Below are 25520 nucleotides of genomic sequence, written 5' to 3'. Positions count from 1 at the left end.
TTAAGGAAGCAACTGGTGCCATCCTTTATAGCCTTAGGTAAGAAATTCTATTTAGTCTATGAAGGATTGCTTCGAATCTATTTCCACTGCGAAAGATATGGGCATAAGATGGATGACAGTCCAAAAATAAAGAAGTATGTCACGGGGATGAATTTCGATCAAAGCGGCAATAGTGATTGGAACCACCACAAGGAGAACAGCAACACCTGTAGCCACCAGGGGCAAGACCAAAATATTCAGAATCCATAAAAAAGGGAAAGAAAAAATTGGGAGAGAAAATAATGGTACAATTAATACAAATCTTAATACTACCGTTGGTAATTCTCAACAAAGTAGACCCATCCAACTAGACAGTGCTCATATTAGTGAGGTTAGCCCCTTTGACCCATGGATGGTAGTCAGGAAAACTCAAAGAAGAAGGAATCTAAAAATTAATGAGATTAATATTGCCAAAGAAAAGAAGGGACATGGATCCAGATTTGAAATCCTAAATGAGGAAGTAACTAAGAAGGAGGGTGAGGAATCCAAGAAAAGAAAGATTATCTCTATTCAAAGAAAGAATCAATCCAGTTAAAACAATGAAATAGCAGCCACTAAAAAGGAAATGTAACCCTACAGCAGGGAGGAACCCAATCAAATAAGTGCTATATCAGGGCCTAAACTAGGTGCCAAAAATAATACACACAAAATTAGAAAAAATGAGCAAAGCAAAAGTAATGAAAAAAGCAAAAAAAAAAAAAAAACCCTATCAGCCAAGAAGCAAATCAACAAAATCAATTTGCTATTGCAAGAAAGGATGATAATCATCAAGATCATTGGCAGCAGTTCAAAAGTCCCGGCAAAGAGAATTACAACAGACATCTAGAAGGACAGGTTACTTCCACTAGTGACAATTTGGACTCTAATTCAGCCTACCTTATATCAAGGATTATGGGTGGAGCAACAGAAGGAGATCAAGTTAGCTACTACAAGGACAAACCACCTGAACAAGTAGCAACTACCAATATGCCAATAGATATAACTACAGGGATACCGATGCAAACTGACAACCCTCCTAATGGAACTGATATAGAGGTTAACTCTACACAAGATATAGAAGCTTAATAGCCTTTTCTAATATCTTGGATCAGGGAGTTTTTCTTCTCTCATGCTGAATTCTTGCTTTCTGTGACTTCTTTATATAATCTCCTTTATGATGAATATAATTATTTGGAATTATAGAGGGGTCTTTGCATAGGGGTTTTACACTATTTTTTCTGATTTAAATTCTAGATATAAATCTAACTTTTATATTCTTTTGGAGACCCACATATCAGGCAAAAAGGATAAAAAAATTATTAAAAACCTTGGCTTTGATGCCTATGAAAATCAGTGTTCTGGAAAGTTAAACCAATCCTAACCCATAAGCAATTGGTTCACCTAGAAGTACAGTGAAAAAATGAAAATCCTTACTTCACTGCTATTTATGGAAGTCCCCAAGCAGCAAATAAGAGAGTGCTTTAGGAGATGATTGAAGATAATACAAATGGACCTTGGTGCTTAGGAGGAGATTTCAACTCTATTCTTTCTCTTGAGGATTCAGGGGGTTCTTCTAACCTTTCTATAGATACTAGTAGATTTTTAAGTTGTATAAATAATTGTGGTTTAAATAATTTAAATTTTTCTGGCCTCCTTTTAATTGGCAAAGAAATAATGTTAAAAGAAGACTGGATCGTTATCTTAGCAACCTTGATTTTACTAATCGCTTTAAAGAAGTAGGGGTAAAGCATTTGCCTAAACTTAAGTCTGATCATCTCTCTATTTTACTTGACTTTCAGATGGCACTTCTTGAGGGGGTTAACAAATATTTTCGTTTCTTTGCTCCCTGGGTTCTTCATGAAGACTACAACAACTTTGTTAAACAAAGTTGGGATAATAGAAATAGCTTCACTCAGAACATTGCCAACTTTACACAAGAAGTAAAAATTTGGAATAAAGAAGTTTTTGGTTATATCCTTAGAAAAAAACAACGAATTCTATCAAGGCTAGAGGGAATTACCAAAAACCTAACATTTAACCCAAATTCCTTCCTAAACAAACTCTAAAAAGAGCTTTGGCTGGAGTATGAAGGCATTGCAATGCAGGAGGAAGTTTACTGGCAGCAGATGACAAGGAGTAACAACCTCTATTTTGGGAATAGAAATATCAGATATTTCTATCAGAGAGCCAATGGCGGGAGAAAAAGGAATGAAATAACAGCCCTTAAAAATGAAGCGGGAGAATGGATTGATGATGTCGAGTGTTTAAAGAGTTGGGGCGTGAGCTATTTCAAGGCCCTATATTTCACAGACTCGAATTACAGTACTTTTCCATTGTCTGACTGTTTCCCGAAGCTCCTTAGAGGGGATTACATGGATATTTTCAGAGAGATTTCTCAGCAAGAAATTAGAGCTGCCATTTTTTATATGGGAAGTTAGAAGGCCACAAGCAGTGATGGGATTCTAGCAAAATTTTTTCAGCAATTCTGGAATATTATTGCTGATTCCCTCACGACCTAGGTGAAGTCCATTTTTCAACAACCCACAAACATTAATAAAGTGAACAAAACGTTCATTGCGATCATCCCCAAAATTTCTACCCTAGAGAATTTTAGCCACTTTAGACCAATTAGTGTTTGTAATGTTTACTACAAAGTGATTACTAAAATTATTGCCTCTAAACTGAAAAAATATATGCATGTGCTTATTTCTAACACTCAAGCTAGTTTTGTCCTTTGGCAGAGTTAGCGCGGATAATATTCTGGTTGCGTAGGAGGTTGTTCACACCATGCGTAATAGGAGTCAAGGAAAAAGGATCATGGCCATAAAGATTGACCTAGAGAAAGCCTATGACAGAATAAATTAGAATTTCGTGGTGGAGACCTTGAAAGATGTTGGTATTCCAGAAGAGATCATTAATGTTATTACCTACTGCACATCCACTCCTACTATGAATCTTCTTTGGAATGGTTCACCGTCTGAGGCCTTTTCTCCTACAAGAGGAATAAGACAGGGAGATCCCCTCTCGCCTTATCTCTTCGTCCTTTGTATCGAGCGTTTATCTCACCTTATTAATAAACTTGTTGCTGATAAGAAATGGGAACCAATAACTATTTCTAGAAATAGGCCTAAAATATCTCATCTTTGTTTTGCAGATGATCTAATTCTTTTTGCTAAAGCTACTAGTGAACAAGTGCAAATGATCAAAAATACCTTACATACATTTTGTGAAAGCTCAGGACAAAGAATCAATTTCAACAAGTCTTGTGTTTTCTTCTCAAAAAATGTCAATCACAATGTCAGACAACATTTAAGCTAGGCGCTTGGGGTGACCCTCATGGCAAATTTGGAAAAGTATTTAGGAGTACCCTTAATACATGAGAAGTGCAAACAACAACATTTTCAGTTCATCTTTGACCGTATGCAAGCCAAGCTTTCTAATTGGAATAAGAAATTTCTATCCTTTGCAGGGAGATGCACCCCTATCCAATCGGTGCTATCAACTATACCTAGCTATTGCATGCAAACTATGAAAATTTCTATGGCAGTTTGTGCAAAAATTGACAAAATCTGTAGGGATTTCTTTTGGAGAAGTAACGATGAAGAAAGAAAAGTTCACCTCCTAAATTGGGAGAAAATTTTCAAAATGAAAGAGGAGGGTGGTATAGGAATACGAAGGGCGCAAGAGACAAATCAATTATTTCTTATGAAGTTAGCCTAGGGGTTAATCCATAAAAGGGATGCCCTATGGATTCAGGTGATGAGAGCAAAATATGGGGGAGGAGATAACACAATTCCAAAAGTCAATAAGAAGGCTAGCAACTCAAATGCCTGGATTGGAATAACTAAGTTATGGGAGAAATTCCAAAAAAAAATCTTATTTGGAGGATAGACGATGGGAAGAGCATATCCTTTTGGGACGATCACTGAATCCTAGGAGTTCAGAAGCTTAGAGATCTAGCCATGTGTAGCCTTGACGAGGCAAAGCTTGGAGAAAATGTGAGTGACTATGTTAATACTCAGGGCAGTTGGAATTGGGCAAAACTTAGCCATGTACTATTTGAGGACATCCTAGAACATATAAAAATTTTAAAATCCCCCAACCCAGATATTGGTGTAGATACAGTGGGATGGCTACCATCAGCAGATGGCAATTTTTCAATTAAATCAGCTTATGAAGTATATTTCACAAAAAAGAAAATAACAGCAACTTACACAAATTACTTTGAAAAATTAAATTACCTCAGCGTTTAAAAACCTTCAGTTGGCTCCTCACACATGAAGCTCTGTTAACCAACAGTAAGACAAAGCTCAGAAATCTCACGGAAGATGGCGACTGTCCAAGATGCTGCGGAGAGGAGGAGACTTTGCTCCATGTCCTATGTGATTGCCCCAACATCCGTACGGCATGGATTAGCATAGTAAACAGAGATGCACAGGACATTTTTTTCGATCAATCTTTCCAAGATTGGCTCAGTACTAACCTTTCCTTAGTCTCTCGAAAGAACTATGGGACCCCGTGGCCCATAACTTTTGTCACAGCTTGCAACATAACCTGGAAGTGCAGGAATGAGCTCAGCTTCAGGAACGAGACTCTACCAAACAATCAACTTCTCCAAATGATAAAAAGATTGACATAGAATTACAATGGCGCAATGAAAATTATGGAAAAGAGAAATAGCTTACTAAGCCCTACCAGAGAGGAGCTTTTTGGTTGGGAGGCGCCAAATTGGAATTGGACCAAATTGAATGTGGATGGGTCGGTTAACCAACCTGGCAGTAAAGGCGCTTGTGGAGGTCTCATTTGGGATTGGACGGGTCGCACTAATGTTGGCTTCTCGATGAACATTGGAGTTTGTACCATTACCATGGCTGAGATTTGAGGCATGTATGTTGAGGTTAAACTAGCATCTGAGCTGGAGATTAAGAAGCTGGTGGTGGAATCAGACTCAAAGTGCGTTATAACGCTGATCCAGAAGATGTCACCGAAGATCCATGGTAACTCTTCCCTCATTCGCTCTATCAAGGAGCTTTTGGTGAAGATAGAAGATGTTGAAGTTAGACACATGTACAGAGAGACGAATTTCTGTGCTGATACTCTTGCTAAACTCGGACAGGAACATGAACCGGGAATTAAATTTTGGGAACAACAACCTCCATGTTTGTTCCATCATCATCTTGTTGATGCAAGCAGGATGAAGTTCAGCAGAATTGTAGTGCAATAGGTTTCCTTTCCTTTAGGCCTTGGGCCCGTCACTTATGACAAAAAACTTGTCCAACAATCCAACAAATTTAATAAATCTTGAATAATTCTTTAGCATAAAAACAAATCTCAACAATTTAAAATTAAATAACATAACAAGTCTTAATAAAAATATAATATAAAAATTTTCAAATTGAGAGGTGAAGCACCTATCACTAATTAGATTAATCACGAGAGTCTTCTTCATCTATATATTAGCTGAGAAATTGGCTCAAATTTTACAATAAAATATAAGATTAATATCCTAAATAGGTCCTCAAAGATTTGGCGGTTCGACAGATTTGTCCTCCAAAAAAATTAACTAGGTCCTAGGTCACTAAGATTACTAGATATATGCCATATAAGTCCCCAAGCCAGGTTAAACCGGTTAACACGATATATTTCTCCTACGTGGATGTTGTAGGTGTGACGTGTCAGGTAAAGCAACACATGTCACGCTTAGGAAAGATTAGTCCCTGAACACGTGGCTAAAATGACGTCATTTTGGGACAACGCCAAACGACGCCGTTTTGAGGGGACAGATTCATCCTCACCTTTGTTCCCTGGTTCTCGAAATTTCGACTTTCTAAAGTCAAATAGGTCCCAAAAAATTTTGTTATAAGTAAAAAAGGTCCCTGAATTTATAGTATATATATCAAATTGGTCCCCTCGAATTAAGCAACTAGAACCATAATTAGAATCAAATCATGATGAAATTATCTAAAGTATGTCAAAATATGTAGGCTCAATCGCATAAAATGACAGATCTCAAGTATAATTACAGTCACACGATTAGAATTGGTCAGTAGGTACCTTGTATAAAAAAACGTATCATCTCCCTTTCTCTTTGTAAAATTACGAGTATCCCAAACCCTCACCTAGATTTTACGACCTAACCCTTCATAATCTTCACTTTCATTAATGTTTATCCAAGTTCGTAATGGTGCATTGACAGTGTGAACAAGGACTGCTTGGTGGTGGTATGTCGTGCATATCGCCAATGCTCGAGATAAGTTAAGTTAGTTTTTGCTGTATTAAATTGGCAGTAAAGAGTGAAATATGACGAACGTGCACGTGATGTATGTTTAGAGTAGATCAAAGACAGTTTGTTGTAGTTGTAGTTTAAGTGAGAGATGTGAAGTGATTACGGATAGATATTTGATAATAACAAAAATAATTTAGGTATTTGAATTTTTTATTCTATTACAATGTTGTTGTATTGTGTTGGTTGCTTGGTTGACTTGTGACAGAGTTTTATTTTTTGGTATTTAGATGAGTAAAGACATGGTACCTGTATTTCACCGAAGTGAAAGTTTTGTTAGAGACAACAAAGGGGTACTTGTGTACATTAATGGAGAAGTAAAAAAATTTCTCCCAATGGACATTGACTTGATTTGTTTCTTTGACCTATAGAAATTTTTCTTGGATTTGGGTTACCATGACCACAAGGCAATGTATTAGTATGATCCCATTTCTAATTGTTTGACTGTAATTATACTTGAGATTTGCCATTTCATGTGCTTGAGACTGTATATTTTGACATATTTTGGATAATTTCATCATGATTTGATTCCAATTATGGTTCTAGTTACTTAATTCGAGGGGACCAATTTGATATATATACTATAAATTCAGGGACCTTTTTGACTTATAACAAAATTTTTGGGACCTATTTGATTTTAGAAAGTCGAAGTTTCGAGAACTAGGGAACAAAGGTGGGGATGAATATGTCCCCTCAAAACGGCGTCGTTTGGCGTTATCCTAAAACGACGTCGTTTCAACCACGTGTTCAGGGACTAATCTATCCTGAGCATGACACGTGTTGCTTTACCTGACACGTCACACCTACAACCTCCACGTAGGAGACAGGGTATCATGTTAACCTGTTCAACCTGGTTTGGGAACCTATATGACATATATCTAGTAATCTTAGGGACTTGGGACCTAGTTAATTTTTCTGGGGGACAAATCTGTCGGACCGCCAAATCTTTGGAGACCTATTTGGATTATTACTCCAAATATAATAAATATATATCAGTAACTTAAACATATTATCAAGTAGTAAAATTAATTCATATATGTAGATTAAAAGAAAAACTGAATTCAATCGATAAGAACAGGATGCTTAATTTAACATAAAGTTTAACAAATTTTAGTCAACAAGATCAGATTATTAAAAATAATGAGAATAACACAAAATTTAACAAAAACAAGAATAAATTCCCTCGTAACAGCATAAAATTAAATAAAAACAAGTAAAAAAATGAGAAAAGGAAGCGGTAGCGACATCATCAAAAAGATGAGGTGACGAACGGCGTTGTCGAAAAGAGGAGGCGGCAACAACATCACTGAGAAGAAGAGGCGACGGAAGGCGTGTGATGGTGAAAGTGAGTGAATGAGAGTAGTGAGATACGAATATGAGAGAAGAGTTTCTTTTTTAGGTTAGGATTTGTGTTTGTGGGGACTGAAATGTGTGCGGCACTGCTAAATGTTAAGGGTATTATTATTATTATTATTATTATTATTATTATTGTTATTATTATTATCTACACAATATGCAATTTGGTTTGATTGTGTAAAGTGAAACCGCAAACTAAACCGAACCATAATAAAACTGATCCAAAATTCAAAAACATCTAAAATTGAGCAATTTGTTTTAATTTTTTATTTGAATCGGTGCAGTTTTACGATTTTTTTTATCGATTCAGATTTGAACACTCCTGTGTATTACTATTCAAAAATATAAATAATATAGCTCCTTCTCTATTATTCTATTTTTTTCCCAAAAATAACATTAAAAAAAGTTTTTAAAAATTTTAAATTGGGATAATATTTTTTTAAAAATTACACAAGAATTCAAATGTAAAGTAACAAACCATAGGTAAATATTAATTTTTGTCAAATTTAAGCAATCTAAATTAACAGTGTAATTAATAATTAAATAAAAAATTAATCAATCAAAAATTACCAAGTCGCATAGAATAAATTATATGTTTTACAAAAAATTGGTTAGAAATTATAATTTACAAAATAAATTTTATCATGATTTACAAATTTAGTTTAATTAACCTAAGATTAGAGCAGTAATGATTAGTATCAATCATAATAACAGAAATTAATTCTTTTAATAATAATTGAACAAGTTAAAGAGGATAATGAATTCTTAATTTACGAGGAGATTGGGTTGAAATAAACTATAGGTATGTTGTAAAAAAGAAAAACCAACTTCTCACTATTTTAATTTTTCAAATTTTAAAATTATAAATACAAAAAATTGATTTGAGTTAACTTAAGTTGTAGTTAGATTCCTAAATATTTTAAAAAAAAAAATTATTCTCTACATTCAAGCGTTTTTTTCATACAAGTCTTTATAAGTCATTTATATTCACGCATTTCATTATCGTTATTACACGTTTTTCTTCTTCTTATTATTACTGCATGTTCTTCTTCTTGCAGGTTCTTCTTCGTCGTTATCGTCGTCATCAACACCACCTCTTCCTCCTCCTCTTCTTTCTTCTTTTTTCATTGAAATTTCTTCTCCTCTTTTTTATTGTTTTGAATCCAATCAAGTGGTTGAAGTGTGGTTCAATTCAAAAGAAAAAAAATGTAGCATTAGAGGAAATATTTTTCTATATTTACAGCAAATTTGGGTGTAACATGGAGATAATTGGGTGTAACACGAAGATATTTGGATGCATTTTTATCCTGATAAGCTCTGCATAATTCAAAACTCTTCCCCTTCCTCTTCCTTATCTTCTACTGCTTCTTCTTTTTATCATCATCACAATCTTCTTTTTTTTATTCATCTTTTTCTTTTTGTTTTATCTTCTCAAATTTCTTCTTGTTTTACTTTCTTAACAAGAATAAAAACAAAAAAAAAACAAACAAAGAAAAAGAAACACATAATGCTGTAAAATTACTTGGAAGAAGATGAACTTACATTCATTTAACTAAAAGAAAGAAAGAAATAAGGAAAAAAAGAAGAAGAAAAAAATGCAGTATTGGAAGAAATATTTTTCTGTATTTACAGCAAATTTGGGTATAACATGAAGATATTTGAGTGTATTTTTATTCTGATAAGTTCTGCATAATTTAAAACTCTTCTTTTTCCTCTTCCTCCTACTCATCTTCTACTGTTTCTTTTTTTTATCATCATCATTATCTTCTTTTTTCTTTTTTTTCTTATTCATTTTTTTGTTTTATCTTCTCAAATTTTTTCTTGTTTTACCCTCTTAACAAGAATAAAAACAAAAAATCAAACAAAGAAAAAGAAGAAACACATAATATTGCAAAATTAATTGGAAGAGGATGAACTTACATTAATTTAACTAAAAGAAAGAAAGAAATAAGAAAAAAAGATGAAGAAAAAAATGCAACATTAGAGAAAATATTTTTCTGTATTTGCAGCAAATTTGAGTGTAACTAAAAAGATATTTGAATGTATTTTTATTTTGATAAGTTCTGCATAATTTAAAACTCTTCTTCTTTCTCCTCTTTATCTTGTACTACTTCCTCTTTCTCATCTTCTTATTTTGTTTTCTTATAATTTTTTTTTGAAAAAAAAATCAAACAAAGAAAAAATACATAATATTGCAAAATTAATAGAAAGAGGAGGAGAAAAAAATGCAGCAACAATAATAATAATAAAAAGAACCACAATGAGGATGAAAACGCAAAAAAAAAAGAATGATTGCGAAGAAAAATGAGAAAGAATGCAAAGAAGAATGAGAAGAAGAAGAATGGGAAGGAAGAGGAGGAAGAACATAGAATACAAACGTTGAAGAAGAACCGTTTCTAATTTCGCGTTATTCAAGGTTGAAGAAGTGCGTGTTTACACGCTCTTTAAATTGAGAGTTATTTTTGTTAGATTTTAGCTAACTTGTATAAATTTGTACGCCAAAAAAACTTATATGTGTAACAGCTTTTTTTAAAAAATAGTGATAATTATGTTGTTAAATGCTAAAGAACCGTCTTTAAGCTCAGCTACTCAAATTTCAAGTTTTAAAACGAGTAAAAATTCTCAAAACATTTATTATTATGGAAATAAAAAATATGATATGGCAGTAAATAAGTTGTGATTGTACTGTTAGAGTAAATAACTAAATTAGTTTTTGAAAGATTACTCATTTTTTAAATAATCTTTAAAAAATATTTTTAATCAAATTCATTCTTCAAAGTTTAAGTTAATCAACTTAAGTCTTTTCATCACTTTTATTACTAAGGATATCAAAATTTATTGATGTGATATATTAGTTAACACTACAATACAACTTATAATTCTAATGGACAGTAAACTTATGAAATTAGATCAAATAAATCTTAAATTTGACGAATTCTAATACTTCAAGTCCTTTTTTAAAATAAATTTAATTAAAAAATATTTTAAAAAATTAATTTAAAAAATAAGTAATTTTTTAAAGAGAAATTTGACCATTTACTTGTTAAGAAAGAGGTGTGAAAGAAGCTAAGTAGTTGGATATTAAAAGTGACAGTGATATCGATTTCGTACCCTGTACCCACCATCATCATGAATATCATAATGAATCAACACCATCAATCTCCTCAGCAACGGTGGGGCTGCTTGTTGTTTCTACTGTTACAGTTACATATACACGTTGGTGCCGACGGTGGCGATGTCAAACAAGGCCGCTACAGTTCCATCTTCAGCTTCGGAGATTCCATCACTGATACAGGAAACTCCTACTTCATTTCGGCGGAACTCACTCCCAACTGCCTTATCCCTCCGTACGGTGAAACTTACTTCCATCATCCCAGTGGACGCTGCTCTGATGGCCGCATCATCACCGATTTCATTGGTACACTTGATGACGCCATCTTTTCTAATGTTACCATTTCATTTCTCTCCGCTCATAGTCATATATGCATGTTTTCTGTTTGACGAAGCTGACTACATGGGCATTCCTCATCTAAGACCTTATCTGGCCTTCAAGAATGGCGCCGTGCCACGTGGCAGCATTCAACACGGACTCAATTTTGCCATCGCTGGAGCCACGGCTTTGAACCGCACTTTCTTTGAAGACAAGGGCTTTGTGGTTGATGCAACCACCAGCTATTCTCTCATGGTTCAGTTAGATTGGTTCAAGGAGCTTCTGCCTTCTCTCTGCACTTCTCCTTCAAGTAAGCCTTTTACCTTCTCCTTCAAGGAATTTATGTTTAGAGTAGGTTAGGATTGTTGGGGAGCTCTCGACCACCGGAGAAATTTTGGAAAGGAATCAAGTGAGATAACATAAGATGAGAAGACACCACATCCAACTCAAAACCTTAAGGTGTTAAGTTAATGAGTCTCCCATCTTATAAACTCCTCACTTTTCCTTGCTTTATTTGAGGTGAGACTAACTTCATGGACTCCTCACACTTGCAACATTGACAAATAATTGTATTATTGCAGGCTGCAAACAAGTTCTTAGCAGCTCCTTATTTATTGTGGGAGAGATAGGAGTAAATGATTATGGTTATCTCTTGGAAGAAACCACAGAACTTCAAATGCTTACACCTTACATACACCAAGTAGTATCAGTCATCACTTCAGTGATCAGGGTTAGTTGGTTGAGTAGTAGTCATTATTCCAAAATTGTTCAAATTCTGTAGGACTTATTAATGAACAGAAGATTTTGAAATTCATAATTTTATTCAGGAACTGATTAATTTAGGGGCTGTAACGCTTATGGTTCCTGGTAGTATACCACTTGGTTGCAATCCAGCCTATTTAACATTACTTGCGAGTCCCAACAAAGAGGAGTATGATAAAGCTGGTTGTCTCAAATGGCTAAACAAGTTCTACGGACAGCACAATGAATTGCTTCAAATTGAACTAGATCGCCTCCGAGTTCTGTATCCCCATGTGAATATAATCTATGCAGATTATTTCAATGCTGCATTACGGTTTTACCGTTCTCCACAGCAATTTGGTAATACCATACTCTTTAACTTTCTGTCCTATTAATAAACAGAACAAACGGGATTTTGCCGAATGTTTTTGCAGGGTTTTGTAGAGATTTTATCAAGGTTTGTTGTGGAGGTGGAGGACCATACAATTTCAATGAAACCGCGGTATGCGGCGAGGCAGGGGCGATAGCCTGTGATGATCCTTCAGAATATATTTACTGGGATGGTTATCATTTTACTGAGGCTGCATATAGATGGATGGCCAAGGCCTTATTCCATGGACCATATACCTTTCCCAAATTTAGTTTCTCTTGTATCACACCTGAAACCTCTGCAGATTTCAATAACCATTTAATGATATAAGAAAAAGGCTTCATCGAGTAATGTACCATAGTGCTGTCATGAAAAATGTACCTTCAAAAGTGTATTAGTTCTGCATGATTCATAAGATTTCTGTTAGATTGAACTGGTCTTGTAATAGCCGAACATTATCATAGCTTTGATTTGCTGTATTATTATGTATGGTGTTAGGGGTCTAATTATGTTGAACCCTGATCATCATTGGTTTTTTGGTCAGTAATGATAAATAACATTGTGCTAGAACCAGCATTTTTGTTAAATTCTGGCTACCACTTAATCATTAAAAGAAAATTAAATGATTCTATATCATTAGATACAATTGACACTATTAAAAACATTATTGATGACTAATTGATGGTTAAAACCACAAATTCTGCTAGCCTTCTAAACTTTCTCTTAGTCAATATTAACAAACTCTTTTATTTTAAGTGTTGCCCTTCATTGTTTAAACTCTAAAAGGGTTAAGCATAAACTAAGGCAAGCCATGTTTATTATATATTAAAAATGCTATTCGTACGCCAAATTCAGTCATTAAAATTAATTTTATACTGGTGACTAACCTATTTTAGTCGTTGATTTTAGTGTACATATAATATTATTCATTATATATAGACCGCTGAATTAGTCACCAATTATTTTATTTATTGATGGTCACATAATATAAAAATAATCAAAATCAAATCTACTCTAGCAAATTTAGGTTGGATGGATGGAAATGAAAAAAATAATAAATAAAGTGGCTGATAAAAATGATTTACTAAAAATATTATTGTTAGTGGCTAGTTCAGATTTTCAAAATCTTAACTTTAATAAAAAAGAATATTTTGTTTTTGTTTTCTAAAAGTTTGGCCACGTTTTAAATTCTTGGAAACGATCTGTGTATAGTATAATGCCACGTTTTGAAGAGTGGACGAAGACGAGCATGAAGTGAAGTGAAGTAACTTGACCATGGCGTTTCCAGTTCGGAAACTGCAACACTGCTGCTTTCTATTGATACTACATCACGTTGCTCTTGTTGCTCCGGGGAGGGGAGAGAGCGACGATGGTTGTTACACTTCAATGTTCAGCTTCGGAGATTCCCTAACTGATACCGGCAACTTGTGCTTCATCTCCCCGCCACAGACCCCCAACTGCCTCCTCCCTCCTTACGGCAATTCTTACTTCCATCACCCCAACGGTCGCTGTTCTGATGGCCGCCTCATCCCCGATTTCATTGGTACACTTCTTTTCTTTTTTCTTTTTTCGATTGAGCACCGAAAATTCTAACGTTTTAACTTCACTCTTAAACTGAAGCTGATTATATGGGAATCCCTTATTTGAAACCGTATCTTGGTTTCAAGAATGGCGCCGTGCCACGTCACAGCATTCAGCACGGGCTGAACTTTGCGGTTGGTGGAGCCACCGCGTTGGACCGCACTTTCTTCCAAGAGAAGGGGTTTGTGGTTGACGCAGCCGCCAATTATTCTCTCATGGTTCAGCTTGATTGGTTCAAGGATGTTCTAACTTATCTCTGCACTTCTCCTTCAAGTAAGCTTATTACCAACATATATATCTGCAATTATGGTAATTGAATACAATTCTCCATGTAATGAAATTACTAATTAGTTTCTCAATCTGTAGAAGATAGCATTGTAGTTGTGATCTAACCAAATCAAGATTTTAAGTATATTTATATTTATTGACATGCTTTTTATATGATAAGTAATTAACAATATGATGTCAATGTATAATGAGGAATGGTAAGTGGTAAAACAATTATAGAATTTGACTAGGGATTTATTCTCCTTCTATCTTGCAGGTTGTGAGGAATTTCTTCGCAGCTCCTTATTTATTGTGGGAGAGATTGGAGGAAATGATTACGGTTATCCCTTGTCTGAAACAACAGATTTTGAAGTGCTTAGATCTTACGTAACCCAAGTAGTATCTGTTGTTACTTCAGTCATCATAGTAAGTGCTTAGACTTAGATATGTTTTCAATATACCAACCTACTTTTTTCTAATTACAGAGAGAGAGAGAAGCCTTCATTTCTTGGCCCTATGTATCTTGAAAATAATACAGTATCTCTCTTTTTCGGATAATGAATTTGTGTTTCAAAAGAGGCTCTATAATTTATGCAGGAATTGATTGATCTAGGTGCTAGAACGCTTATGGTCCCTGGAAGTTTACCACTTGGATGCAATCCAGCCTATTTAACAAGGTTAGCACTCAAGGAAAAAGATGAGTATGACCAATCTGGCTGTTTGAAATGGTTAAACAACTTCTTTGGTTACCACAATCAGCTGCTTCAAATCGAGCTTCGTCGGCTTCAAGTGTTGTATCCCCATGTCAATATCATCTATGCAGATTATTTCCATGATGCATTGCTCATGTACCGATCTCCAAAACAATTTGGTAATTATATTCTCTTAACTTTTATATCATATTAAAGCTTCTGGGATGCAAATAAACAGAACTGTTTCAGTCATAGCAGGAATCCACTTGAATCAGTAGGTTCTTTGAAATTAAACTTCAAAGTTGAGTTTACGTTTAATGTTAATTGCAGGGTTTGGTACAGATTATATCAAGGTTTGCTGTGGAGGTGGAGGACCATACAATTTCAACGATACAGCGTTATGTGGCGATGCAGGGGTCATAGCTTGTGATGATCCTTCAGAATATATTTACTGGGATGGTTATCATTTTACTGAGGCTGCATATAGATGGATGGCCAAGGGGTTAGTATATGGACCATACACCTTTCCTAAGTTTAGTCTCACTTGTTCTACAATTGAGAGACCGCTGGAGATTTGAATAACTATGCAATGAAACAAAGAATAAAATAAAGTACAAGCATTGTATTTTTGATATTGTTAAAGGTTAAAAAAGAAACAGAAAGCTCTGATGATCCAAGAGCTGTGATGGCCTCAAAATTGTGATTTGCTGGTTTGATGAATCTAAAATAATATAGAGCATACAGTATCTCAGTTCACACAGTCTCAGCTTTCAATTGTGATTAAATACAACTTTTAAGTGGAAAGGTCAGTAATGCTAATAACTTGAACCCCACGGCCGGTAAGAATAATAAAGATGTGGTTAGCAGCCAGAAAAGAAAACAAAAGAAAGATGTAAGCAGATTAAATTGATTGGCCATTTTTCCTCTGGCTATATTGTTGGAGAAAGTAAAAAGCTTTTCAAACTTGATAAAATTGAAAACGAATTTTTAAAATGTTATTTCTCTTAACTAAAGCAGCGTTGCTAAGCTATAACCTACAAGAGGCAAGAAGCTAAGCACTGATAGTCCATACAAGTATCAGTTTTCATTCATTTATATGTGAGTTTCATTTGAATCTAATAATGATGGTCCTCTTTCAATGACAATAAAAACTCCAGCTAATTACCTACATCTTACAACTCATGACTCTCCGTTTTTAAATGAATTACATAATTAAACGAGTACAAGGAACTTTCTGATGAAAAGATGGTATCCGTGGCAACATTTAAAGCTCAACTGCAAATATAGGCTAGTTGAGTCTGTTGGCTTATAAATGCCTCATTATTAAAAATCTAATCATGTACATTTTTTGGCTTCTTCATTCATACCTTTACGCTAACAACATGATGAAGTTCTATATCCTCTTAATCATAGGATATTTCTCATGTTGTTTCCATGATAAGGTTGTTTCAGTTCCAAGTCCTATTCCATATAAGTCTGTTTTCAACTTTGGTGACTCATTGAGTGACACTGGCAATTTCCTTGCCTCTGGTGCCATTCAATTCCCCGTCATCGGAAAGCTTCCTTATGGGGTAACCTTCTTTAGAAAGGCCACTGGCCGCTGCTCCGATGGCCGACTGATAATTGATTTCATAGGTACGTGAAAGTGTAGTGTATACAAAAATCTATTTGTCAGAGATATAACTATTCATGTGCCTACTCTTTTTACCCCTTTGCTGCCTTTCAACAAAAAGTGTAAAAGAAAAAGAAAATTGTAGGCTTATACATACAATATAAGGTGGAAATTCAGGTGCAGTCGACTTTACGTGAAGTTGATAACTGAGAGCGGTTAGATTTGACTGATTGGACTAAAATTTCATCTAACGACTCTCAATTATCAACTTCGTGAAGTCGACTACACCTGAGTTTCCACCATAATATAATATAAACTCATTATTAGTGATAATGAATCACTTTATGAATGTATAGCTGAGGCATATGGTTTGCCACTTTTGCCACCGTATCTGAACCTAAGCAATGGACAAAACATTAAGCAAGGAGTGAATTTTGCTGTTGCTGGAGCCACTGCGCTAGATGCAGATTTCTTCATCCAAAGGGGAATTGGAAAAGCTTTGTGGACTCGTGATTCATTGAACGTTCAGCTTGGCTGGTTCAGGAAGCTTAAACCCTCTCTTTGCACCACTAAACAAGGTTACACTAACCACCAAAACGAAACTCTTGTGATAGAACTTGACACTATCCATCATTCTCTGCTTTTTATTATATGTCGCAGATTGTGATAACTACTTCAAGAATTCTCTATTCATGGTGGGGGAGATAGGTGGTAATGATTATAACTATGCGGCAGTTTTTGGTGGAAATGTTAGCCAACTACTAGATAACGTTCCTGTAGTTGTTGAAGCAATAACAAACGCCACAAGGGTATGTTACTTGTTACATCAAATAGAGCACATTATGATAGAAATATAGAATATAAATTACATGAAATGAATTTCTATTTTGGTAGGCATTGATAGAAGAAGGAGCAGTGGAGTTAGTGGTGCCGGGAAATTTTCCAGTTGGGTGCTCAGCTGTGTACCTGACCTTGTTTAGAAGCCCAAACAAAGGGGACTACGATGAAAATGGATGCTTGAATGCCTTCAACGGTTTTGCAATGTACCATAACGAACAGCTCCAACTTGCTTTAAGGAATCTAAGGCACAAATACACTCAAGCAAGGATCATCTATGCTGACTATTACGGTGCAGCGCAACGTTTCTACCGTGCACCAGGGCACTATGGTTAGTTATTGCAATACACTTGAAGATAGAATAAATTATCATTTGTACCCATGAAAGATATAGACGCTGATAAATGTACCCATATAAGAATAAAATAACAATTGTCACCATGGAAGATGGTCTCTCCTGTGCCAAGAGTACCCAGACGTTGGTTCCGTTAGAGTATTCTTAGCACACAGAAGTTTTATTCTTATGTAGGTACATTTGTCAGCGTCTGTATTTTTTATGAGTACAAATGGTAATTTATTCCTTAAAGATAATTAGTTAATGTACGTACAATAATGAATCATGTTGGTGCAGGGTTCCGAAGGACATTAAGAGCATGCTGTGGAGGAGGTGGACCGTTCAATTTCAACAATTCAGCAAGGTGTGGTCACGTTGGCTCAAACGCATGTCCAGATCCATCCAAGTATCCTAACTGGGATGGAATTCACTTGACAGAAGCATCTTACAGGCACATAGCTAGGGGTCTAGTTAACGGTCCTTTCTCAAGGCCCCCTCTCAAGTCCTCTCCCTTTATCATACCATAGACATAAATGTAACAATGACATTCAAATAACACCTTCCCTTGTTAACTACTTCATTCAGCATTTAGTTTCGTTAGTTATGCCTATCAAAGTAGCTCTGTCTTTTTATTATTGCACTGTTGACTCTATTATGTGTATTGTTTCACCATAATCCGCATTCACTGTACTGCCTACTGCGCTTAATTAGGATTGAATTTATTTGAGCATCCAAAAAGAAAAACGTGACTATTAAATACGTCTATCTTTGTATAAAAGACATTTTCATCTGAATAGTCGTTGAGCTTTGTATGCATTGAAACATCTCTGCCTCCTTCAGGATTTTTCTTGTCACAATGACCTTTTCTCGCAGCACTCACATTCAACTTAGCTCAGACACATTTGACCTACCAAGAACACAAGTATCATGAGCCATAGAAAAATGCTACTTATCTTTTAAATTTTCAGCTTTTAATCAGTCTTTTTATTTAAATAATATTATTTAATTAATTTAAATATTTACTTTTATAAGAAGTTATTTATTTTTTATGAAAATTTACTTATTTTTTAAATTTTTTTAAAGATTAAATGATGGACAATTTTTAAAAGATATCTAAGTACATTGTAAATTATATTACTTTTTCTTCGAATAACCACTCACCATCTTTTAAAAGATTTAGAATTTAGGATTAAGAATTTATGATTTATGATTTAAAATTTAAGATAATTAAAATAATTTTTGAAAAAAATATTGATTAAAAAAATTAACTCCTGGCATTATTAAAGTAATACTTGAGAGGTAATAACTCAAAATTATTTTATTTAATTTAATAGTTATAATTTTATATATATAAGGTTTATAATTATATATTTATTATATTTAAAATTATTTATTTATTCAGCAATAATTATAGAATGTTTGTACTATTTTAACCAATTTTTTGTTGTCGTTTAAATATTTTTGTTATAATAATATCTTTGAATATGAATTCGGAAAAATTCTCCTAAATATTGAATGGGTCCCCATATTGAAATGAGATGTTACCTTTTCACCGTGCATGTAAGTACAAAGTAGTAAGTTGACGGAAATTAAGTAGGTAGCGAAAATTATGTTCTATCATCATTATTCAAAGGATATGTTCTATCCATCATTATTCAAAGGAGTAATGCCAAAGAGTTAATAATCAAAAGTTATTTTATGTAATTTAATATTTATAATTATATCTATATAATTTTTAATATTATGTAATTATTTTAGAAGTAATTAATAAATATAAAAATAAGATAATTTTAGTTGATTTGGGCTGATTAAGAAGGGGGAGAAAATACATGCCGTGCTAATTTGAGTAATTGACAAAATATATATGGAGAATGCTATAATAGCTAAAAGATGATGTTTGTTTACTGAAATTAATATGTAATTTAAAAAATATAAAAATAAATCATTTAAAAAAAATCAAATTTACTACAAAAAGATCAATTCAACAACTCATAGAGACACAGTAAAATTGACATTATTCCATATTTAATTTATAAGGCATATGACTTTCCTTTGCGCCAAATTGAAAAGGGAGTGCCGGAGTGGTTAGTGGTTACAGTCTACGAGGAAAAACGGTAATAACCCCATAGATAGTCAAAACGGAGAAAACATTCTTCTTATCTTTTATGTCTAGAATGTAGAACATTTCAAAGTGCATAAATTATCACCAAATTAATCAAAGATAGATAGTGAAGTGACTATCAAGTACTATAAAAGTCCAAAAATCAAAAGATAATTTGTAAAAGAGAATTATTAAGAGATGAGTAAATTTTGTAATTTATAGTTAATTAGTTATTAATTAATTATTATTAATATTTTTAATAATATAAAATTATATCTAATAATATAAAATTGTTTATTTTTTTTACTAGTTAAGTGTTAGTCAAATTTTAATAAAAATACTTATTTTTATACTTTTTTTTCGTAAAATATCAAGTAGTAAAAACACATTTTATTTAGACATTACAAATTAAAGAATTAAGAAAAATAATAGAATAAATTATACTTTTTTTGTCTTAAGCATTTTTAAAATTTTTAAGAATATTTTTAAGGTTCAATTTGTTTTAATTTTGTTTTTTATGTTTTTAATATCATTAAATTTTTTAAAACGTCAAAAATACAATTGAAACAAAATACAAAAAATTTAGATACGTCAAAATAAAATTGTTTTTAGTATATATGTTCAAATATATTAGAGAAATTTTTTCATTATTATATGTTAAGATACAATTGAAAACAAAAGATGCATGTATGGCATATTAATTGAGTGCAATACTTGTAAAAGAATGTGCCCAAACACATGGACACACCAACATCCTAGCACACAGTTTTTTGTGTGATTTACATACAGTTAACATATTAGAAGCCTAGCTACTTGCGAAGATAATAAGGTGAAAACTCAATTGCAGTCGATTTCACGTGAAGTTGATATTTAAGAGCTATTAGATGATTTGACTGATTTGACTAAATTTTCATCTAACGATTTTCAGATATCAACTTCACGTGAAGTCACCTGTACTTGAGTTTTTACAGGATAATAAACAGTACAAGCAGACACATAAACAATATATTAAACAAAATTAAGAAGCAATATATTAGAGATGGAAGAACTAGGAATCCCAAATGGGACCAAAGGCTGCAATTCCATTAGCTTTGCATGCATTGACAACATCTCTGCTTCCTTGAGGATTGCTTGTGACAATGACGACTTGAGCACCAAAGTTGTTGGCAGCATTGACACTCATCTCAGACACGTTTGGCCTACCAAGCACAGCAGTGTCATGAACTATAACCTTCTCTTTCGAGTGGCCACTCATCATTTCCTTAATCTCCTTTCCAAAGTTCTGTTCAACACCCTTTGTGACCCAGAGCACGCACACCTCTGCCTTACATGGCTGCAAGAGGAACGAAAGGAACACACATATTCCAGACCCGGTGGCTACCAACAACACCCTATCATACATGTTCGTAAGATAAGGGAGTCCTGCAAAGTGCACTTGCCGAACCCACAGGTGCGTTGGAGGCTTTGCCACCAAAGATTTCGTGAAGTCTCCGACTGCACCGGCCAGCATCATGTGCTCTTTCTTGTCATCCGAGATTATCCCAAACGCGTGCCACTCAGATAGAGGATGAGGGCTAATCCTTCCAAGTATCCCTGCTTTTATTCCTCCTTCGAATTTGATGATGGAAGCGTGGCCGGAAGCGCTTGTAACTCTAACCGGGACACGCCTCACTGTCAACCAAGGAGCCACTATGAGCACTGTGATGGCCACCGTCATCCAGAACTCTTGGCTATGGACCAAAGCGTTTCCAATTTCATTTCTGTACGATTTTGTTGTTGGATCGTAGGAGATTCTGAGTATTATGAAAGCCCACACAAGGGCAAGTGCGAACCATCCCGAGAAACGGTGCAATCTCTCGAAGATGTTGTGATGGAGATGGCGAACGAGAGGGAATGCAGCCAGTGAAGAGATACAGAGGAAGCCGAGAATGGCGCTGGAGACAGCAATGATCTCCGGTGAAGTGTTGTCTCTTTGCTTAAGTGTGAGGATCAAAGCATACAGAAGCCACGCGATGGAGGAGATGCCGCAGCCACTGTGTATGCCTCCTACGCTTTGCAGAAGAGAAGTGGTGGCGGTTTTGATGAAGAGAGGAACCCATGATCTCCCTAGGATCTTGACGGCAAGGTAAAAGACAAGTCTCAAGAAAAGCTCGCTTCTGCAGAGAATCAAAGCAAGTATGTTGGCAATGGAGAATAGAGCAGCGTTGTTCCTTGCATAGGGAAAATGGCCCGTGGCAGCAACAACCAGGGCAGTGATGTTCAAGATCAGCGAAACCGTGAAGAGACGCTTGTACACAGTGAACAACCCTTGGTCTAGAAGTATAACCGAGAGTCTCATGTCACTCTTCTTTGGAGCAGCAGGAGCAGGAGGAACAGCTGGCTTGGCAAATGGCTTTTCCTGCTCCTGCTGCTTCTCCACATCATTGTTGTTGTCTTCTTCTTGGAGAGCTTCGTCATTTTCTTCGTCTTCGTCGTCGAGGTCGAGGTCACAGAAATGGCTACTGGCCCTGCTGGTGGATCTTTGAACTGAAAATGAAGGGAAGACCTTAGAGTTGGAGGCAAATGGCCACAACCTTTTGCTGATGGAACGTTCTGTTACGGTAAAAGGGTTTTCATGAGGATTATTGATCTCAAATGTCACGCCTCTGCAGCTTGAGAACTTCACTGGGGTTTGCATTGCTGCTTTTCAGATTGAGAAAATAGTTTTGCTCTCTGATTAATTCAAGAGAGAGCCAACTGCAATTTGGAAATTTTGGGAATCAGATAAGAGAGGTTTTTAGTTTGTGTTTTCATGCATAGTTAGTAAGTTTCTATTTATATGCACTGGTCTTCATGTACCTGACTTTGAAAACTCCCATTTCATTAATCACTACTTTAATTTGAATGTGTCATCTCCAAAGTTAATAGCAACTTGTTCACAAGTTTGTTTTTCAGTGTAAACGAGGATTGTTTCATTGTTTCCATTATTTCAGTGCACACATCTATATGTATAGAAAAAGTATAGGTAATTAACAATATTTTTGAATAATATGTAAATAATATGAATTAATAAGATTAAAAGAGTAAATTTATCTTAAATTTAATTAATAGTATTAAATTAAAGTGTAGTATATTTTTATTTGATTGGTAGTTAATTGTTCATATTGTTCAAGATGATCATTGTTTACCTATTATTTTTTGTATGTATATTCTTATACATGCATTTCTCTAAGAAAATAAAATAAAGAACTATGTATACATCTCAAGTAATAAAATATTTAGACACCAAAAATAACTAATAAAATATTTTAATTGGTAAGTTAATATGTCAATTAATATTAATTAACATTTAATTAACCAATAAATAATTTTATAATTAATTCATTATATTAATAAAATAATATTTTTAGTTTGGATATGCCAATAGAAACACTAATATGGTAAGAATTTTCAACTCTAAACACTCATTTTGCTTAAGAGCTTTCAATGTTACAAATTAAACACGGTTGGTTGGATCTACAATATATGTAACTTATTAGGATGTAAGATAACTAATCTTTCAGTCTGATATTTTAAATTTTTTTTAGGAACAAACTTAAGGTGGGTTTACGCTTAGACATTGATAATTGATAAAGTGAAGGAGAAACTTAATTTATAAAAAGCAAAAGTGTTTAATAAAGTGAATAAGTTAATTTTTATTAAATCTGTACTGAATAATCCGTTGGTGTATTATTTGAATTTGTATAAAATGTCAAAAGCAGTGAAAAAAAAAATAAAAATGATTTGGTACTGATTAAATAGGCAATGATTCAGGTTCCTAAAAAGTTAGATGGATTGGAGGTGGGTGATACCGTGGTTAAAAACACAGCATTCCTTTTCAAGTAGTGGTGGCGTTTCTCAAAAGAGGAGTGTCTATTATAGAAAAAAGTTGTATGCTCTTATCATAACTTGAACCATAATATAATGTTATCATCTCAGACATTGCCTAGTAGAGAGAGTTCATAGAAAGATATCTGTCAGTTGCAGTTCAAAGATCGTAATGTGAGGATAAGCTTATTGCTGGATTAGAGTGAATTTAGAACTTTCTAATAAAGACGATATTTATTCTAATGAGAGTTAGAATTAGTGGGCCATTTGTATGTAATACGCAAGATAGAGTTGTATGGAAGTTTGATAAGGAAGACATTTTTTCAACTAACTCTTTTTGTATAGGTGTTGCAGTCAGAAACACTTCCAGAAGACATCACCAGCTATAATTTCACCAGAATATTATAGAAAGGTTTGGTTCCACTACGAGTGGAGTTATTTATCTGGTTTGTTTTGATAGGAAAAGTAATACCAAAGAAAGGATCGTATAGACTAGGAATTATTAGCTACGGTAATAACATGTATGTATTATGTAAAAAAGATGTTAAATATATTCACCACTTATATTTTTATTGTGAGTTTATCAGGTAGGTGTTGTATGAATGGCTATATGACTTTGAGAGGTTGTGGGCTATTCCATATTCACTGAAAAAATATTTTGAGAATTGGACAAGTGTCGTTAACAGAAAAGAGGAGCGTAACAAGTGACTCATATACTTTTCTGTAGTTATTTAGAATGTTTGGCTAGAGAGGAATGAACAGATCTTTGATAATAAAGAAGCCAGAGTTAAAGAGTTGTTTCACAAAATTTTGACCAGTTATAGAGAGTGAAATAGTATAAATCTATTTTATTGTTGGTAGTAATGTCAAAAATAACACTAAAAATAATTTTGAGGTTATATTTGGTTAGATGTTAGTATTTGAGATTTATTTAAGATTTCGTCACTCCATTTTATTATGTTGAGTTCGCTTATTTAAAAAGAATTAAACACGATTGATACAGTATTTTTTTTAAGACAATGAATATTTAAACACCTTTAAAATTATTAAGTAATTAATATTTTATATATTTAAGTTAGTATTATTAATTTCTTATTTTTTTATTGAACATATTACTTCGCAATTCTAGCATTTCTTATATATTTAAAACAACGATAAGTATTGAAAGTTGAAATCATAAATTAAAGCCCCATCGGTCATCAACTTTTTTGACCTTCTATCTTCCAACGTTTCTATCCGCAATAATCTTTTCTGCATGGCAAGTTTTTATCAGCGTATTTTGTATTTTAACATAAAAAAAAGGAGCTTCGATATAATAAATGGATTTTAATTTTATATGCATTGGAACAAAAATCAGTTAATAATTAATCAACGAAAATTTTATATTTATGAAGTTAAAATTTAAAATTTTCACATTCAAAATTGATATGAACTCTTCCTTATTATTTTTAGAGGAGATTTGTCAATTCAATGAATTAGACCGAAAAATCTGGCTAATTCTAAAAGATGCTTTCGAGACTTATATGTGTAATCTAATTCTTGAACAGGCTAACATCACTACAAATTGTCAAATACTCAAACTGAATGAATAGCTGGTGCTGTGCATATGATGATCACGTCCATTTTAGTGGCTATATATATCTTTCTGGAATATATAAAATATATATATAATTGAAAAATAATATTTATATTATATATTTTTAAATTTTTTATTTGCTTTTATTTTGTAATAATTATTTCTAATACTACAAAAAGGCTAATTTTTTTTGTTATGAAAATAAAAATAGTGATATACTTTAATATTGTAATTTTTGGTGTTTTTTAAAACTGTGGAAGTATACAAATTTCTGGGTCCAATTTCTGTACTTAAAATTTTTTAATTTTTTTAACACAAATCTCTGGGATCGATTTGTGTACCTCCCAGAAATTCATGTGACCAATTTTTGTACCTCCCAGAAATCCTTGGGTCCGATCTGTGCACCTCTCAGAAATCCGACGGTCCGATTTGTGTACCTCTAATAAATCAGACGGTCTTCTTTAGTTAAATGATTC

The 25520-nt window shown here is 33.8% G+C and overlaps 4 protein-coding genes across 4 annotated transcripts; 3 read left to right on the top strand and 1 right to left on the bottom strand.

Moving 5' to 3' along the window:
• Positions 1 to 10742: 10742 nt before the first annotated feature.
• On the top strand, positions 10743 to 12785 carry LOC107468291 (GDSL esterase/lipase At1g28600). Its single transcript, XM_016087553.3, has 5 exons — positions 10743 to 11075; positions 11164 to 11397; positions 11669 to 11817; positions 11915 to 12188; positions 12263 to 12785. The coding sequence occupies exons 1-5, from the start codon at positions 10787 to 10789 to the stop codon at positions 12526 to 12528; spliced, it is 1212 nt and encodes a 403-aa protein (XP_015943039.1). The 5' UTR covers positions 10743 to 10786; the 3' UTR covers positions 12529 to 12785.
• Positions 12786 to 13394: 609 nt separating this feature from the next.
• Positions 13395 to 15494, top strand: LOC107468292 (GDSL esterase/lipase At2g27360). Its single transcript, XM_016087554.3, has 5 exons — positions 13395 to 13741; positions 13819 to 14052; positions 14324 to 14472; positions 14644 to 14917; positions 15069 to 15494. The coding sequence occupies exons 1-5, from the start codon at positions 13474 to 13476 to the stop codon at positions 15314 to 15316; spliced, it is 1173 nt and encodes a 390-aa protein (XP_015943040.1). The 5' UTR covers positions 13395 to 13473; the 3' UTR covers positions 15317 to 15494.
• A 121-nt stretch (positions 15495 to 15615) lies between these two features.
• LOC107468244 (GDSL esterase/lipase At5g45910) lies at positions 15616 to 18101 on the top strand. Its single transcript, XM_016087498.3, has 5 exons — positions 15616 to 16373; positions 16707 to 16928; positions 17011 to 17159; positions 17245 to 17518; positions 17819 to 18101. The coding sequence occupies exons 1-5, from the start codon at positions 16076 to 16078 to the stop codon at positions 18046 to 18048; spliced, it is 1173 nt and encodes a 390-aa protein (XP_015942984.2). The 5' UTR covers positions 15616 to 16075; the 3' UTR covers positions 18049 to 18101.
• A 2517-nt stretch (positions 18102 to 20618) lies between these two features.
• LOC107468222 (adenylate-forming reductase 03009) lies at positions 20619 to 22485 on the bottom strand. The gene is made up of 3 exons (XM_052254863.1): positions 21530 to 22485; positions 20941 to 21445; positions 20619 to 20889 (listed from the first exon to the last, which is right to left on the bottom strand). The coding sequence occupies exons 1-3, from the start codon at positions 22297 to 22299 to the stop codon at positions 20671 to 20673; spliced, it is 1494 nt and encodes a 497-aa protein (XP_052110823.1). The 5' UTR covers positions 22300 to 22485; the 3' UTR covers positions 20619 to 20670.
• Positions 22486 to 25520: the final 3035 nt, after the last annotated feature.

Source organism: Arachis duranensis, chromosome 10, assembly GCF_000817695.3.
Source record: "Arachis duranensis cultivar V14167 chromosome 10, aradu.V14167.gnm2.J7QH, whole genome shotgun sequence".
Classification (NCBI taxonomy): Eukaryota; Viridiplantae; Streptophyta; class Magnoliopsida; order Fabales; family Fabaceae; genus Arachis; species Arachis duranensis.
The sequence above is the reverse complement of the archived record's forward strand: the minus strand, read 5'-3'. Positions and strand labels throughout refer to the sequence as shown.